This window comes from Chroicocephalus ridibundus, chromosome 1 (assembly GCF_963924245.1).
Source record: "Chroicocephalus ridibundus chromosome 1, bChrRid1.1, whole genome shotgun sequence".
Taxonomy (NCBI): Eukaryota; Metazoa; Chordata; class Aves; order Charadriiformes; family Laridae; genus Chroicocephalus; species Chroicocephalus ridibundus.
This window is the reverse complement of record NC_086284.1, coordinates 157,635,349-157,648,799: the sequence shown is the minus strand read 5'-3', so window position 1 is coordinate 157,648,799 and position 13,451 is coordinate 157,635,349. Positions and strand designations below refer to the sequence as shown.

Genomic DNA, 13,451 nt, shown 5'->3' with positions numbered 1-13,451 from the left:
TCACCTGTGAGCTACACAGCCACCTCAGAGACTGCAGCTCCGCAGGGGGCCTGTCCCCCAGAGGAGCCTGCATCACTCACGGGGTCAGCAGCAGAGAGACCTGTGGGACACCCCCCTCCCCACCAAAAGGGGTTCCCTGGAGCCGTAGGGGAAAACAGACAGAGCCAGGAAGAGGCAAATACTGTTTCTCTTCACGCAAAGAGAATTGTCCCCAGTGCAACAGAATATTTAACACAGCTTCAACCAAAATCCTCACCTACCTCCAGTTTCTGTGGTGTTAAATTCAATACAAGCTTAGTTTTCCCCTAAGAAGCGACAGGAGAAAAAGAGGCAGGAAGAGACGTGGTTTTAAGCTGAAAGGCACTGTGCTTTACCCTGCTTGCCATTGACAGGGCCCTCCTCCTTGTCGCTTGCCAGCTCGTTCCTCTGCTCCAAAATGTGCTCTAGGGCAGCCTGCAGCTTGCGGGGCAGGATGGAGTCCTCATCTTCCATCTGCAAAACAGAGCCACCTCCTCAGGGCCTGGGACCCGGACATGGCCAGACCCTGCCCTTCTCCTCACCAGCTCCTATCCCGTCCCTAGCACAGCAGGGGGAGCACTAAAAATGAACTGTGAGGAAAGGAAGAGGGAGAACTTGTAATACACTTGGCACTTTCCCAGCACCTCCCAGTGCAGGACTATCAAGAAGCGCGAGAGGAAAAAGAAAGGGGGTGTCTTGTCCCAAATATTCTCCTATTCTGGAAGAATTTCAGATGTCCTATTTGGGAGGCTACTGGGCAGGGCTCACCGGTGGCCCCACTGTCTGCCTGCAAGCACTCGCACCACCACAAAGAGGATGTATCTGAACAATGCTGGCGAGCAGCCAGGTGAGCACAACCCCCTGCTCAGCTCCGCTCAGGCACCGATCGCGTTATGGAGGCGTAATGGGTTCCCGTAGACCAAGGAACTGCCGCTGAGTGTGTGCCCCGACTGAGACAGTGTGATTTAGCTTAAACCTCCAAAAGAGAGGTGCGAAGTAAAGCATTTCCCTGCAGCTAAGGCAGCTGTCAAGCAAGAACTGCACCGAAGGAGTGGCCTTCACCCACACGCTACACCCTGCAGCAGGAGATGTGCTCGTCCCCTCCCACCCACGGGACCTGACACATGTCAGAGACCGATGCAGCCAGCACTGCTCAGTGATCTGCTGAAGAGCTTAGGGGAAAAACTAGCTTCCCAGGCCAGAAGGACGTTCGTTCATCTGCCCACTTCCCTTCAACATCCTGCTCCTCCTTTCCACAACAAAGGGAAGTAAGAATCAGCAGGCAATTTCATCTGCAGAGCAACTGCTGGGTTCCCATTTACCAGCTTCCTACTTGTGTCACACCTAGTGCAAGGAGCAAGGAATCACAAGCTCCTCAGGCAAGAAGGGATTTGAAGAAATCAAGGCTCCCTTTCCCGCTCTGGGCCAGGTACGTGATAGGAGCAGGACTGACAGACACAGGCTGGAAGAGCCCACGCTGCTCCCCAGCAGACAGTGCTAAGCCGAGGCTTTCCAGCTCTGCCCTCAGCCTTACAGGATGCCATTTAAGGACCCGTTAAGGACCTGCAGTGCTCAAGTAGCACTGTTTCCCTCTTTAAAAAAAAGAGAGATAGATAATGGACAATGGTTTGGTCCTCAATAGCTGTGATTTGGGACTCTCATATTACATATATACACAGCAACTCGTACAACAATGCCAATCACAAATCCTGCCACAGTTTGCATGGGAGTAAGTGATCCAGCCACCCAGGTGGGTCAGCAAACACAGATGGAGGTAAGGCGTCGTGGAAGAAGGGGATAGAAGATGGAGGATACGAAATAGCTCTGCTCACCTGTCTCAAAAACCGGTTATTTACAAGGTCAACAACGAGGACCTAAGAACGACAGAGCAAGAATAAAAGGGGAAGTCATTATTTCCATCATTGGAGTTTATCTTAATCTACAACTGCTCTGGAGGAAATGCTTCGGCCCTGCCCCTGCTCCTCCTACCCAGCACTGCAGCTGGAGCAGGCACCCAAGCGCAAGCCAAAAGCGGAGCCCTTGTTGCGGCTTTCTAACGATGTCGCCACAAACCGCAGAACAGCTTGGACAGCAGGAGGCCGTGCTCCAAGCCCATCCCACCACTCCTCACCACCCCATCAGGGTCAGAGCTCCGTCTTTTCTCCCCATGTGCTGCACTGCTGTCCCCTGGGTGGGCAGGGAGGGAGATGACTCCCCCATCATGTTCAGCCTTGCTGCGTCCACCCTTGTGCACCATGAACCTTGTTCTTAACTATTTACCCCTTCCATTAGGCACCTGTGTTAATCAGAGGGCCAGCTATCCTGGCCAATTTGTAGCAATTATACGTCAAGCCTGGCAGACTTTGTGCTTAGCCCCTAGACAGCGCTACGCAGAAACCAACAGAAACTTAAATAAAATCATCTCCTACCCGCTGCAGCCCCATGGTAGGAGATCCCAGCCCCCCGCCTTCCCAAGCTGCGGACAAGGCAGAGCGCAGACCTCTGTCTCCCCGGGGGATGTCCGCCTCTTCCCTCATCCCCACGCTTGCAGGAGCCAGAGGACGAGAGCTCAGCTCCCTCATGCTGCCAGCTGCCAAGGCAGACTCTCGAGAGCAGCCTTTCTGGGACAGAAGACAACTCAGCCCACTGGAAGCAACCAAGAGCAAGGCTGCGGTGTGGGGGCATGGCTCACCTCCTCCACTGGGAGCTCCTTCAGGCGGGGCAGGGAGCTGGAGAGCAGGCCGATGAGGAAGGGGGTGGGAGAGCACACGATGTCGATCATGGAAGGCGGCAGCACAGGGATGTAGGTGTGCTGCCAGGTGAAGGGGTACAGGAGGGCCACTGTGGCATGGCAACACTTGGAGAGAGTGCTGGAAGATGAAACACAACAAAGGGCAATGGCTGGTCAGTCAGGAGATCAGTGGTGCTTCCTAGAGGTCAGGGCTCTTTCAATTGTTCAATTGATCCTTGTAATTACTAGGGGTTTTCTCAGATTTCTGACCCCATTTTTCAGTTTTAGGAGCAATAATTTGAGGTAGGAGCCCAGGTTATGAAAGATGATCCTGGCCCGCACACATGTGACAAGAGCTTGGTCCCACTGAATCCAGCATCTGTTCCTCTAGTGCCCTGATGGAAAACATCAGATGGCGTCTTCCATGCTACTGCCTTTCACTAGAGAAACGAGTTTATTCTCCCACAGCATGTCTCTGTGGCTGTTCCCATGGGAAAGCCACAGGTCTGAATGCACAGGGGCTACACTCTCCAGCACAGACAGCACACAGCTGTGGGGTGCAGAAGCCAGGTCCACCACTACAGCAACTATCTGTTGGGCCCAACTGTGGCCCACTTACCATTGGCCATACTCTTAGCCTCAGCTGGACAACCTGCTTGGACTCCCCGGCAAATCCCTGGGTGCAGCCTGCAGCCACAAAGTCACCAGGTGTTTCTGCACGTCATTCCACCTATGGTCCACCTCTGCCCCTTGGCTTGCTACCTGTGCAGCATATATGCTTTGCTTTTGGGCAACCCTTAGCAGAAGTAATTGCATTCCAATGGTATGCTTTTATATCGGTTCCAATCACTCCAATAGCTCCTAGCAGCCATGCTGGAACATGGGGGAAGGAGGAAGGCAGCCACCTCCAGCCGAGGCTATACAGGCACCCCACAGCCTGCGAAGCCTGCCAAGGCTACTCAGAACCACAGGAGAGTGAAATCCCCGGAGGGGTGCACATGGCAGGCCTCTGCGGGATGCTGCCTGCGGCTCACAGGACCACAGACTTCCTTCTTCCCCCTTCAAAGACCACCAGCAGCTCAGCTGGAAGCGCCTTTGGTGACAACTTCCAAGAGGGTCTGTCCAGAAACCCCATCAGCTCTCTGGCAGGAGGCAGGCAGACACGGCAGAGCTTGCTGCAGGGCACCAGTTACTCATCCGTTCTGGGTCTGGAAGCATTTGTATGCATCAAGGGAGGGGGAAGGCTCGCCACTATAAACCCTGTACATCACGTCATTTTGTTTTACTAGCATCCAGGACTCGAATGGCTGGAGGAGGGGAGGGAGGCTGGTGCAGCCAGGAAGAGTCATGTCGCCGAGGAAGGGCGCCCAGCTGGCTCCTGTTAAACTCCATGGGGGAATTTACACTCAGCATCCCGGATCTGGAAGTTTATTGCTGATTTGAGAGGGAAGGGGGGTTCATGGGTGTGGACTCGAGCTCTCTCTGAAAAGTGAAGCCTTCTTTCCCTTCCCCCCCAGCTCCAGCTAAGTCTGGTGGATTTGAATCCCTGTGCTGTAACGCTAACACACGCTGAGCAGCGTGGCGGCTGGGCTACAGCTGGCTGGCTTCCATCAGAGAAGTTCAGTTTAGCAGAACACAGTTATGGTTGCTGGGACATCAGTATGAAGAAATCAGGCAGTAAACATTGTTAAACACATGATGCTTTTCGAAGATAAGTAAATCTCAGGGGAGAGGCTGCAATCTGCTTCACGTGAGAATTTTATCTAGGACTGCAACAGGTAGGGAACGGGCTTTAAGCCTTTAGCTGGTAAAACCCCCTCAGTTCCACATCCTTGTTTAGGAAGGTCTTAGAGTATCCCCCTCCCTTCTCCGCATTCATTCCCGCTGGCTGCTCTTCTGTCACTGCTCTCAAGCTGTGACTGCCCTCACCAGTAAGACCATGTCTTGCTGTGTCTACCACACAGGCAAGGTAGATAACGAATAGGAGAAAAACAAAACGAAAATAGTGGGAAAACATAGAGCTAGTAAGAAACAGGAACATTTACAAAAAATGCCAAACCTACCCAGAAAAAATGTGGGAACAATATCAGAGTAGATTATTTCTCTCATATCTTTCATACAAGCTAATTTTGAAAGGAACTGCAACAGAAGTGAATGTGCCATCTTAGAAGTGCTCTCCAAGTTAATGAGATCCTTTAAAAACTGTCCCCTTTGAGGCGGTGTTACTTGTACACTCATATGTCTCAGGCCAGGTTAGCAGATGCAAAAGCAGAGACTTCTCTTCCTCTCCATTACTACAGAGCATATTTACCACTTCTCAATCTCTGACTGATAATAGCCCCAGTAATAAAAGCAGCAGCATCATGGTGAAAGCTGAAAGAACAACTCCTGTCATCACTTGTGCGCCACACTGTGGCACTGCTCTTAGACCACCACCACTGGACTTCCTCTTCTTTGAAGAGAGGTTGAAGGTGGAAGTGTTAGAAGTTTCACCTTTGTCACAAACCCTCAATCTTGAAGGCACGTCCAACTTTCCTGCCTAAAACTGGGAACTGCCTTTACGGACAGCATTTGAGAAACAAAGGAAAGGATCTCTGTGATTCCAGGTAACTCCACAGAGGAACAGTGTGCAGCTGAAGTATATGGTTATTTATGGCATGGTGAGATATTACGGCATGCTGTCTCCTGCTATATTTATGGTGGCTTGTTCTTCCCTCAACCCTGCTCTCAAGTCCCAGCGAGTACACATGGTACGTGAGAGATTAAGTGGGAGGAAAGATGGCTGAGGTCCAGTTAGTGGAAGTCACAGAGCTGTGTAAGTCTGAAATTGTACGTACCACGCAGTGGGAAGTAAAGATAGCTTCCCCTTCCACCCTTCCATCTGTGAATGCCTCATTGCCTTCAGCATGAATCCTAGTGATCTCTGCTCTGGAACATTTCTCACTGGGCAGACATTTTCAAGGAACAATACTGACAGGACTGAGGTCTGAGAACCTCCTTTGGAGGCAAAGCAATTCAGAGATGGACACAGAGGAAGTAACATTGAGGTAGCTCTTCCACATATGATTCAGTCAGACTTGTTCTGCAGATAGTCTCAGGGAGACGCAGCTTGCCAGGAGCCCAGCAGAACCTCGGTCCTTTGGAATGACTCAAGCCTAAGATCCCTCCTTCTCTCGCATACAGCACTGCAATAAGCAGTGAGGGACTGCTGATTCACACCACAGCTACTGAGCCTTGCAAAAGAATCCAGTATGGTACAGTCCTTTTATGCCATCCGTGTGACCACATGCTCTTTAGCCAGCAGCGACGGAGGAGGCTGCCTGAACTACATCACAGTCATAATACAGCAGGTACCACTCTGTGTAGAGAGTGAACGTGGCCACTGAACTTCTGGGCACTGCTCAAGCTGGATCATAGAATCACAGAATGGTTCAGGTTGGAAGGGACCTTAAAGATCATCTAATTCCAAGCCTAACACCTCCCACTAGACCAGGTTGCTCAAAGCCCCATCCAGCCTGGCCTTGAACACTTCCAGGGATGGGGCATTCACAACTTCCCTGGGCAACCTGTTCCAGTGCCTCACCACCCTCACAGTAAAGAATTTCTTCCTAATATCTAATCTCAATCTACCGTCTTTCAGTTTGAAACCACTACTCCTGGTCCTTTTGTTATACTCCCTGATAAATAGTCCCTCCCCATCTCTCCTGTAGGCCCTCCTCAGGTACTAGGCTCCCCGGAGCCTTCTCTTCTCCAGGCTGAACAACCCCAACTCTCTAAGCCTGTCCTCACAGGAGAGGTGCTCCAGCCCTCTGTTCATTTTCGTGGCCCTTCTCTGGACCCATTCCAACAGGTTCGTGTCCTTCCTGTGCTGAGGACTCCAAAACTGGACACAGTACTCCAGGCACAGTCTCACCAGAGAGCAGTAGAGGGGTGGCCATCTCTTTCTGTGAGACATGCGCATCCCTTAACACAACCTGAACGGTTTAATGCATTTGCAAAGCACTATTTATTTCAATGTCCATCACCCCTTCAAGGGTTCTTATGCAGGCAGCCAATGGCTTTGGGTAGCTACAGCCAATGTCCCTACTGAAATACTGATATCCCAGGATGTATGTGCCCCAGCCTTGATGACGACTGCTGCCATTGGAGTAATACTGCCACAGACTGCTGTGTTTTGCTTGGAGATGCCACCAGGAGTGAAGAGATCTACCTAGTGTGTCACAGTGCATTCTACAGAGTGCCATGCACTACCCTCCAGCCACAGAAGTTCAACGCCAATTGTTCAAATGGGACAAAGACACTGCTTTTTAAGGCTTTTGGTTTCAGCAGCTAATCCTTACAACACTGTAGGTCTTTAAAGTACATTTTCAAGTTCCTAAGCACATTTTCATGGGTTTGTTCAGCCTCCTGTAGGGATCATGGCTGAGCTGCATGTCTGATGTCGCTTGCACAGGAGCTTGCAAGAGTGACTGAATGAGATATCGCTAGTACAGAGGCTAAAAAGTATCGATATACACAAAGAACTGTATCAAATCTCTCCCTAAAGGGCTGATTTGGATATAGACTGACACACAGATATCTTCTGGCTGAGCGCTCCCTTGGTCAGAACAATGACATTGCAGCAATTTGTGACATTTGTTTGCTTGAACAACAAGGCTTCCCCACCACATGGCATCCTATGCAAAAACCTATCACACAGCACCCTGTGCAGCTGCTGCTTTTTGGTAGTCACCTTCAGCAGATGTGGCCAAGACAGAATCTGCACACAACAGCTCTTCCTCCTTTCCTGGCAAAACTTGCTCCCAGACTAGCCTGACTTGCTCTAAAGACACCGTGACAACGTACAACAGCTTCTAAGCAAGGGTACTGGCTGCTCAGTTTGGCTGCTTTTCTCATGAACTTCAGAGTGACTACAGGTCTCCAGCTTTTCACTCCAAAGGCAAGCGCCTATGCTAAAAAGACCCCCAAGCTGAATCTCTCTTTGGGTTTAGGATAGTTCATGATTTCTGAAAACTGCTATTGAATCAATCAGCCTTTTGGAGGTTAATGCCAGGAAGCCCACTGTTCCCTGAACTGACCAAACTGATGAAAATATGCTGGCATTTGACAATTTTAGACTGTTTGATTACGCATTTTTTTCTTTTCTTTTTTATAAGCTCTGCTACAATAGGATTCATTTTACAAACACTTTTGGATTTCTGACACTGTGTCACATCTGGATTTACTTATGATGGATTGCAGATCTGGTTTACAACATTTAACAGGCGCAGGAGCTTCCAAACTTTGCCCCGTGACTTTGCGCAGCGTTGCTGCAAATCCCACCAGGATGATGCCAAGTTCCACCAGCTGCGGGGATCGTCACTGCCTGCCACCGACGTGGCAGGTTAGCGCAGGTGAAGAAGCAAGCGTTAAGATGCTCTGAAAAAACAATGCTATTATCTGACATTCAAACTTCATCCTTGGGTTTCTTCTTCTCCCTAACTACAACACAAAAACGAGAAATCTGGGAGGCTGGGAGTCACAGTCCCAGATTTGTTTTTGTAGCACATGGAAAAGGCTTCTTTTTGATGATCAATTACCTTTTACTGGGGATGACCAGATTTAAAGCGTCTACTCTAATTTTTTCAGATCTGCCTTTGATAACAATGACCACTTTGTGTTGTTGACACAGCTGTGGTTTCTGGCAGGGATAGAGGCTTGAGTTGGTCACATCCACAACAGGCTTTTGAGGAGATCTGGAAAAACAGTGCCTTGATTTTAAGCCCATGTAAGTTTTCCTGAATTAAAAAGCCCTCTGAATCTAACACGTCTTCCCCTCAGCTCTAGGTACCTTGTGAAATCAGGCCATTTTTACCTGGAAGATGCTTTCTAAATCATTGGTCTTCAGTGCCTCGAGCTGCGTGCCAGGCAGCATCACTTGGAAACAAAAGCAGCTCTTGTGTTGCAGTGTCTAACCCGTGCCACGGCCTCCACTGCCCCAGGACTAAACTTAACAGTGCAGGAGCAAACAAAAGCTATAGAAGACTACACAGACCAACATAGTTTTAACAAAGTCATTTTCCTGGGTTGCAAGGCAATGCATATGCCAGTTTCCATAGCAATAGAGGGGAAAAAAAACCAACCACCCAAAAACTAATAAACCAAATTCTTTCCTTTTCCGCTGCCAAGCTTTGGATTGACAGGTCTTTAAAAAACACTCAATGTTCATTCTAAAGATGGAAAAGACAAAGTATTTCACTTGCTGTACACTTGTTAGATGCATTTTTTGTCTCAGCTTGAAAACATTTCACAGTTCACACAGTATTTGGCAAGCGACCTTTCAGTTTTCTTTTCCCACAGACTTATTTTATAGCAATTAAAAGATGTAAATAAATTACACACATCATTTTCTCTGTCACTCACACCCAGACACACCTTTACATACACGTACAGATAGTTATTGATAGTGCCCACATGAAGAACTGCAAAGATGAATCATAAATGTAATTTATTATGCATCTTCCACCATGTCACCTGCACTCTCCCCATTAATCCATCTCAGCTGGATTATTTCTAGCATTCCTAACCTCTGAGCAGTTTCCAACAGCTGCTTTTATCGGTTTTTTTCTTCTCTTAAGCTATTGCCAGAGTGGTTTTTTTTTTCTTTCCTCTGAAATTGGCATTTTCACTCCTAAAGTAAATACTACTTAATATTCATTGAGTTCAATGTGTTCCTGGTCCCAGGAAAAGTATCATTTGGACAAAAGATCCTGTATCTATGATACCATCAGCTTTCAAAACATGAAATTTCCACCAACAAGTAAAAGAGACTGTTGACCTTATGAAAGGCTCGCCAATTCTGTGCACTCAAGTCACTGGACTGGATTAAAATACAATACTTTACTTATTTTTGAGGGTTATTTTCTTTGTTTTCTGTTTTTCAAGCCTTTACAGTCTTTGGGGTCATTTGCAGTTTTTTTTCTCCACAAAAATGAGCCTGAGAAACTTCACATTTTGTTACAGGAAAACAAAAAGACTCTCCCGAAATTGCTCAGAGCAAGGTCTTCTCAGAAACATCAAACATTAAATGTCTTGTAGAAAGCTGGCAAATCTATGACAAATATTTGAATCTGAGCCCTGTGACCTGACAGACCCTGGATCTTTAAAATGTGACAATTCTTTTCTTCACAGAAGAACGCTGTTTATGGTATATTTAGAGATTCTAGAAACTACAATTCTGTATCTCTCTCCCACTCTCTTTTACAGGCCTGGGCAGCTGGACTCATTCCTAAGGATCCTGGATATACTAACAAAAGATACAGCGGGAAAAAAACCACCAAAACCCATCGATGTGCTTTGAATTAGAGATATTCTGTAACACGCACCAGAATACGTGGTGATGTGCTGTCATATAAAGATGCGATAGGAAAAGATCTGGTAAATAAAGGTTCATTCCAAAGTGATGCCTTAAAAAAGAAAAAAAAAAAATTCCCTTCCATTTACTCTTACCCCCCAGTCCTCTATGTAGACATTAAAATGTCATCTTGTGTCCTTATCAGATTTTCTCACGATGTAAAATTTGTCCTACAGTAGAGGAGAAAAACTTTTGAAAACAAAGCCTGTTATCATAAATTATCACATAAATCATAGGTGCTACACAGAAATACAGCGTTTGGATGAATTCTCCCATTTTCAATGCAAATCTGAATGCTCCGCATGAAATGTGTGGCTTAGTTATCCAGAATACAAAATATCTATGCATATAAAGTATCAGTGATTATAAAGAGGCAAACCTTCCCCTCCCTGAACCAAGGCAGCTGCCAAAAACTGCAAGCAGGCAGTGCTGCCTGGATGCTACAGCTTCCCTCTCTCCAGCTTTCCTATTCCTGTGATGAGACTGCCTGAGCTCTGCCCGCAGAGAGCCCCGGATCCCCGCAGGATGAATTTTTCCCGTAACTTTCCTGTAGAAGGGGCCTCCCCATCCTTTGTCCCAGCACTTAGTCCCAGAGGTGCAGCCTGCTGGCTGGAAGTTGTGAAAACAGACAGCTTAGGGGCATTGGACGCTCCTGAAACCCGAGCGTGCTCCTAAGTGTCATTACTCATCCAGGCAGCTTTTCTTTCCCCAGCCTTGGCGGAACTCTCCTCCCTGAATCCTCAAGTGCTTCAAGGGCTGGAAAGATGCCAGCCACCAGCTGCACAAGACCTTAAAGAAACCTGAGCCCATTTTCATAATTTAGGAGAGCAAACAAAAAAATTTTAAGAAAAGCAAATCCAGCAGATTCAAAATAGAAGGGGGAAGTCCTCTGTCTCATTCCCCTTCACTGCATCCTTTACTTTTATCCCTCAAAGAAAAAAAGTCTTTAGAAACCAATATTAAAATAAAAGCTAAAGATTTAAGAAGATGTGACATCAGGGAGCAACCCAGAAGGGATGGTGATCTCTGCCTGAGGCTTGACCCTTGGAAACTCCAGCACAGCTCAGTGGGGAACACTGCAGCATCATGGAGCAAAAGGAGGGGGTTTCATTTATTTAGCACCAGGCCTCTGCTCTAAAGCCATCTGGAGGAAAGGGAATTTGGTTCTCCTTGGGGATGAGATGTAACATGCTTTTTGCAAGCTGCAAAGCTGCAGCCTGAGCTCCGCACTTCTGGGAAGTACAGCCCTACTCACATCAGGTAAGAAGTTGGAAAAGAACCGAGAAGAAAAAAAGAACAAGGCAGAGAGACCAGTAACTGCAGTCTTCTCAAGCCTTCCTTACTTGGCAGCATTTTGTTTAAAGAAATGCAAGAGGATTACCTGAGCTTGTCTGCGATAAAGATCACCCTCCTTTCCAGAAGCAGGGAGGCAAACACTCTGCTCAGGTGCCGCACGCTGAGGGATGTGAACAAGGACTCGAAATCAACATGCTCAAGCCTGGAGTCAAGAGGCCGCCGCAGCTCGATGACCTGGTGGAAGGAAAAAGACCACAGGTCAGCCCTCACTGGTGGCAAGCACGGACAGCTAACAAGCATTACCAGTTGTGCTGGTGAACACTGCACAGTGTTAAGCCCTCAGTCTTTCCTTGTGTTACCTCCCACAAATCCTTCTTCCAGATGAAGCTGAAGACGAGCCAGAGTCCACTCCAATGGGCACAGCATGAGACCAACCACAAGTTCTCCCCGCTGGACTGAGGACAGGGAGCTCTTCATAAGGAGGAAAACTAGTTTGTGTCCAGCTAGGAGTGGTTTCCAGGCTTTCTGGCATTCAAGCAGCAGAATGGCACGGAGCCTTTCAAATTTGCACTCTAATTTTTACAGTTACAATTTATTTTTTTTTTTTTTACTGCAAGAATCTGGATGCGTAACTTGCTGACTATAAATTTTTTATATCAGCTACAGAAAAGAGCAGCCTATGGGCATTTTTCTTTGTCCCTATCTACTTAAGTAATTCCTGTCACAGCACCTTAGCACTTCATACTCCTTATCTTAGACAAATGCTTATCTAAATTGTTCTTGAAAGCCTCCGACACCACACATTTCATAAATCCCAGAAGAAAATTACTCTAGTTCTGAACTACCCTTACCAACACCAAGCCTGCAGCTGAAACACGTCAGTGGCAAATTACTTCAACTACTTGTCTTACTCTCAGTACACACTCAGAACAACTGGTCACCTTTCTCTCTGGAGGAAATCTCTTGTATATTGGAAGGTCATTATCACATGTCCTCTTTTGTCCTTTGTTTTCTATATTAAGAAAACAATTTTCTCAAGCTTTGCCTGTATTTTCTAAACCACTTAGTAAGCAGAACTACTGTTCTGGGGCTTTTGCCTAGTGTTTGCATTTTTTGGAAAATGATAGTCTGAATAAATTTCCACCAATGCTGGAAAGCAGAAAAATTGGTTTTATTTATTATTCATCCCTTCACTTTCTTTCACAATGCAGGAGTTTGTCTAAATAATACCATAATGTTACTTCTGCTCAGTTTATGGCGCACTATACCACCAGCTCCTTTTCTGCAGCACTGTTGCTCCCTCCGTTACTTCCATGTTGTACTAGACAACTCATGTCTTTTTCCCAATGTTTTGCTCTTGTCCGCATTGCATTTCAGACCAAACCTTCAATTTAGCAAGGTCATTTTGAATTTTAATCCCTTACTCTCCAAAGTGCCTGCAACCCATCCCAATTCTTCACCTACCCATTGTGTGATTGTGGGGTTTATGTCATCAACCAGATAATTAATGACCATTAAGGATCCTAGAAACAAAACAGCCAAAACATTCCCACAGCCTGACAGCACACCATTTGGAATCTGCTCCTTGAGTGCAGGTTTTTAACCAGTGATGCACGTGCTCTGCAGTAATTTCATTTAGTTCGGACCGTTTCCAGTTTGGTTGAGGAGAATGCCATCATGGAGTGCTATGCTTAAAGCCCTCAAACACAACCTCTATCAACCTACCCACTTTTCCTCTCTCTCATGTTCAAGGCATACCATGCCCAACAGGAAGTATGGCCAAGACTACATTTAATTTGGCTCCCTCCACCCTCCCACAGTCCTTCAATGCTACGCCCAAAACCTCTGCACTCTTAAAACCCTCCCACTGTCCTCACACCACGCTGTGGGAGACGCAACACATACCCTCACCTCCATGCTGTGAAAATGCCATTCTGAACGGCTGCAACATTGTCCTTGTGTGGTTTCAGGTATTTTTTGACCAGAACCCCGTGCTCTGTCCCACACAAACAG

The 13,451-nt window shown here is 47.2% G+C and overlaps 1 protein-coding gene across 5 annotated transcripts in view; it reads right to left on the bottom strand.

The window, feature by feature from the left end:
• The window catches only part of DENND2A (DENN domain containing 2A), a 63,473-nt gene that overhangs the window by 3,111 nt on the left and 46,911 nt on the right, over positions 1-13,451 (bottom strand). For 4 of the 5 annotated variants that reach the window (XM_063320090.1, XM_063320080.1, XM_063320072.1 and 1 more), the window contains 4 exons: positions 11,524-11,672; positions 2,711-2,888; positions 1,851-1,892; positions 375-492 (listed from right to left, as the gene is read on the bottom strand). In XM_063320090.1, the coding sequence (XP_063176160.1) occupies positions 375-492; positions 1,851-1,892; positions 2,711-2,888; positions 11,524-11,672 (487 nt within the window). Of the gene's footprint in view, positions 1-260; positions 493-1,850; positions 1,893-2,710; positions 2,889-11,523; positions 11,673-13,451 lie in introns of all 5 variants that reach the window. The other variant, XR_010069056.1, reaches the window with a different exon arrangement.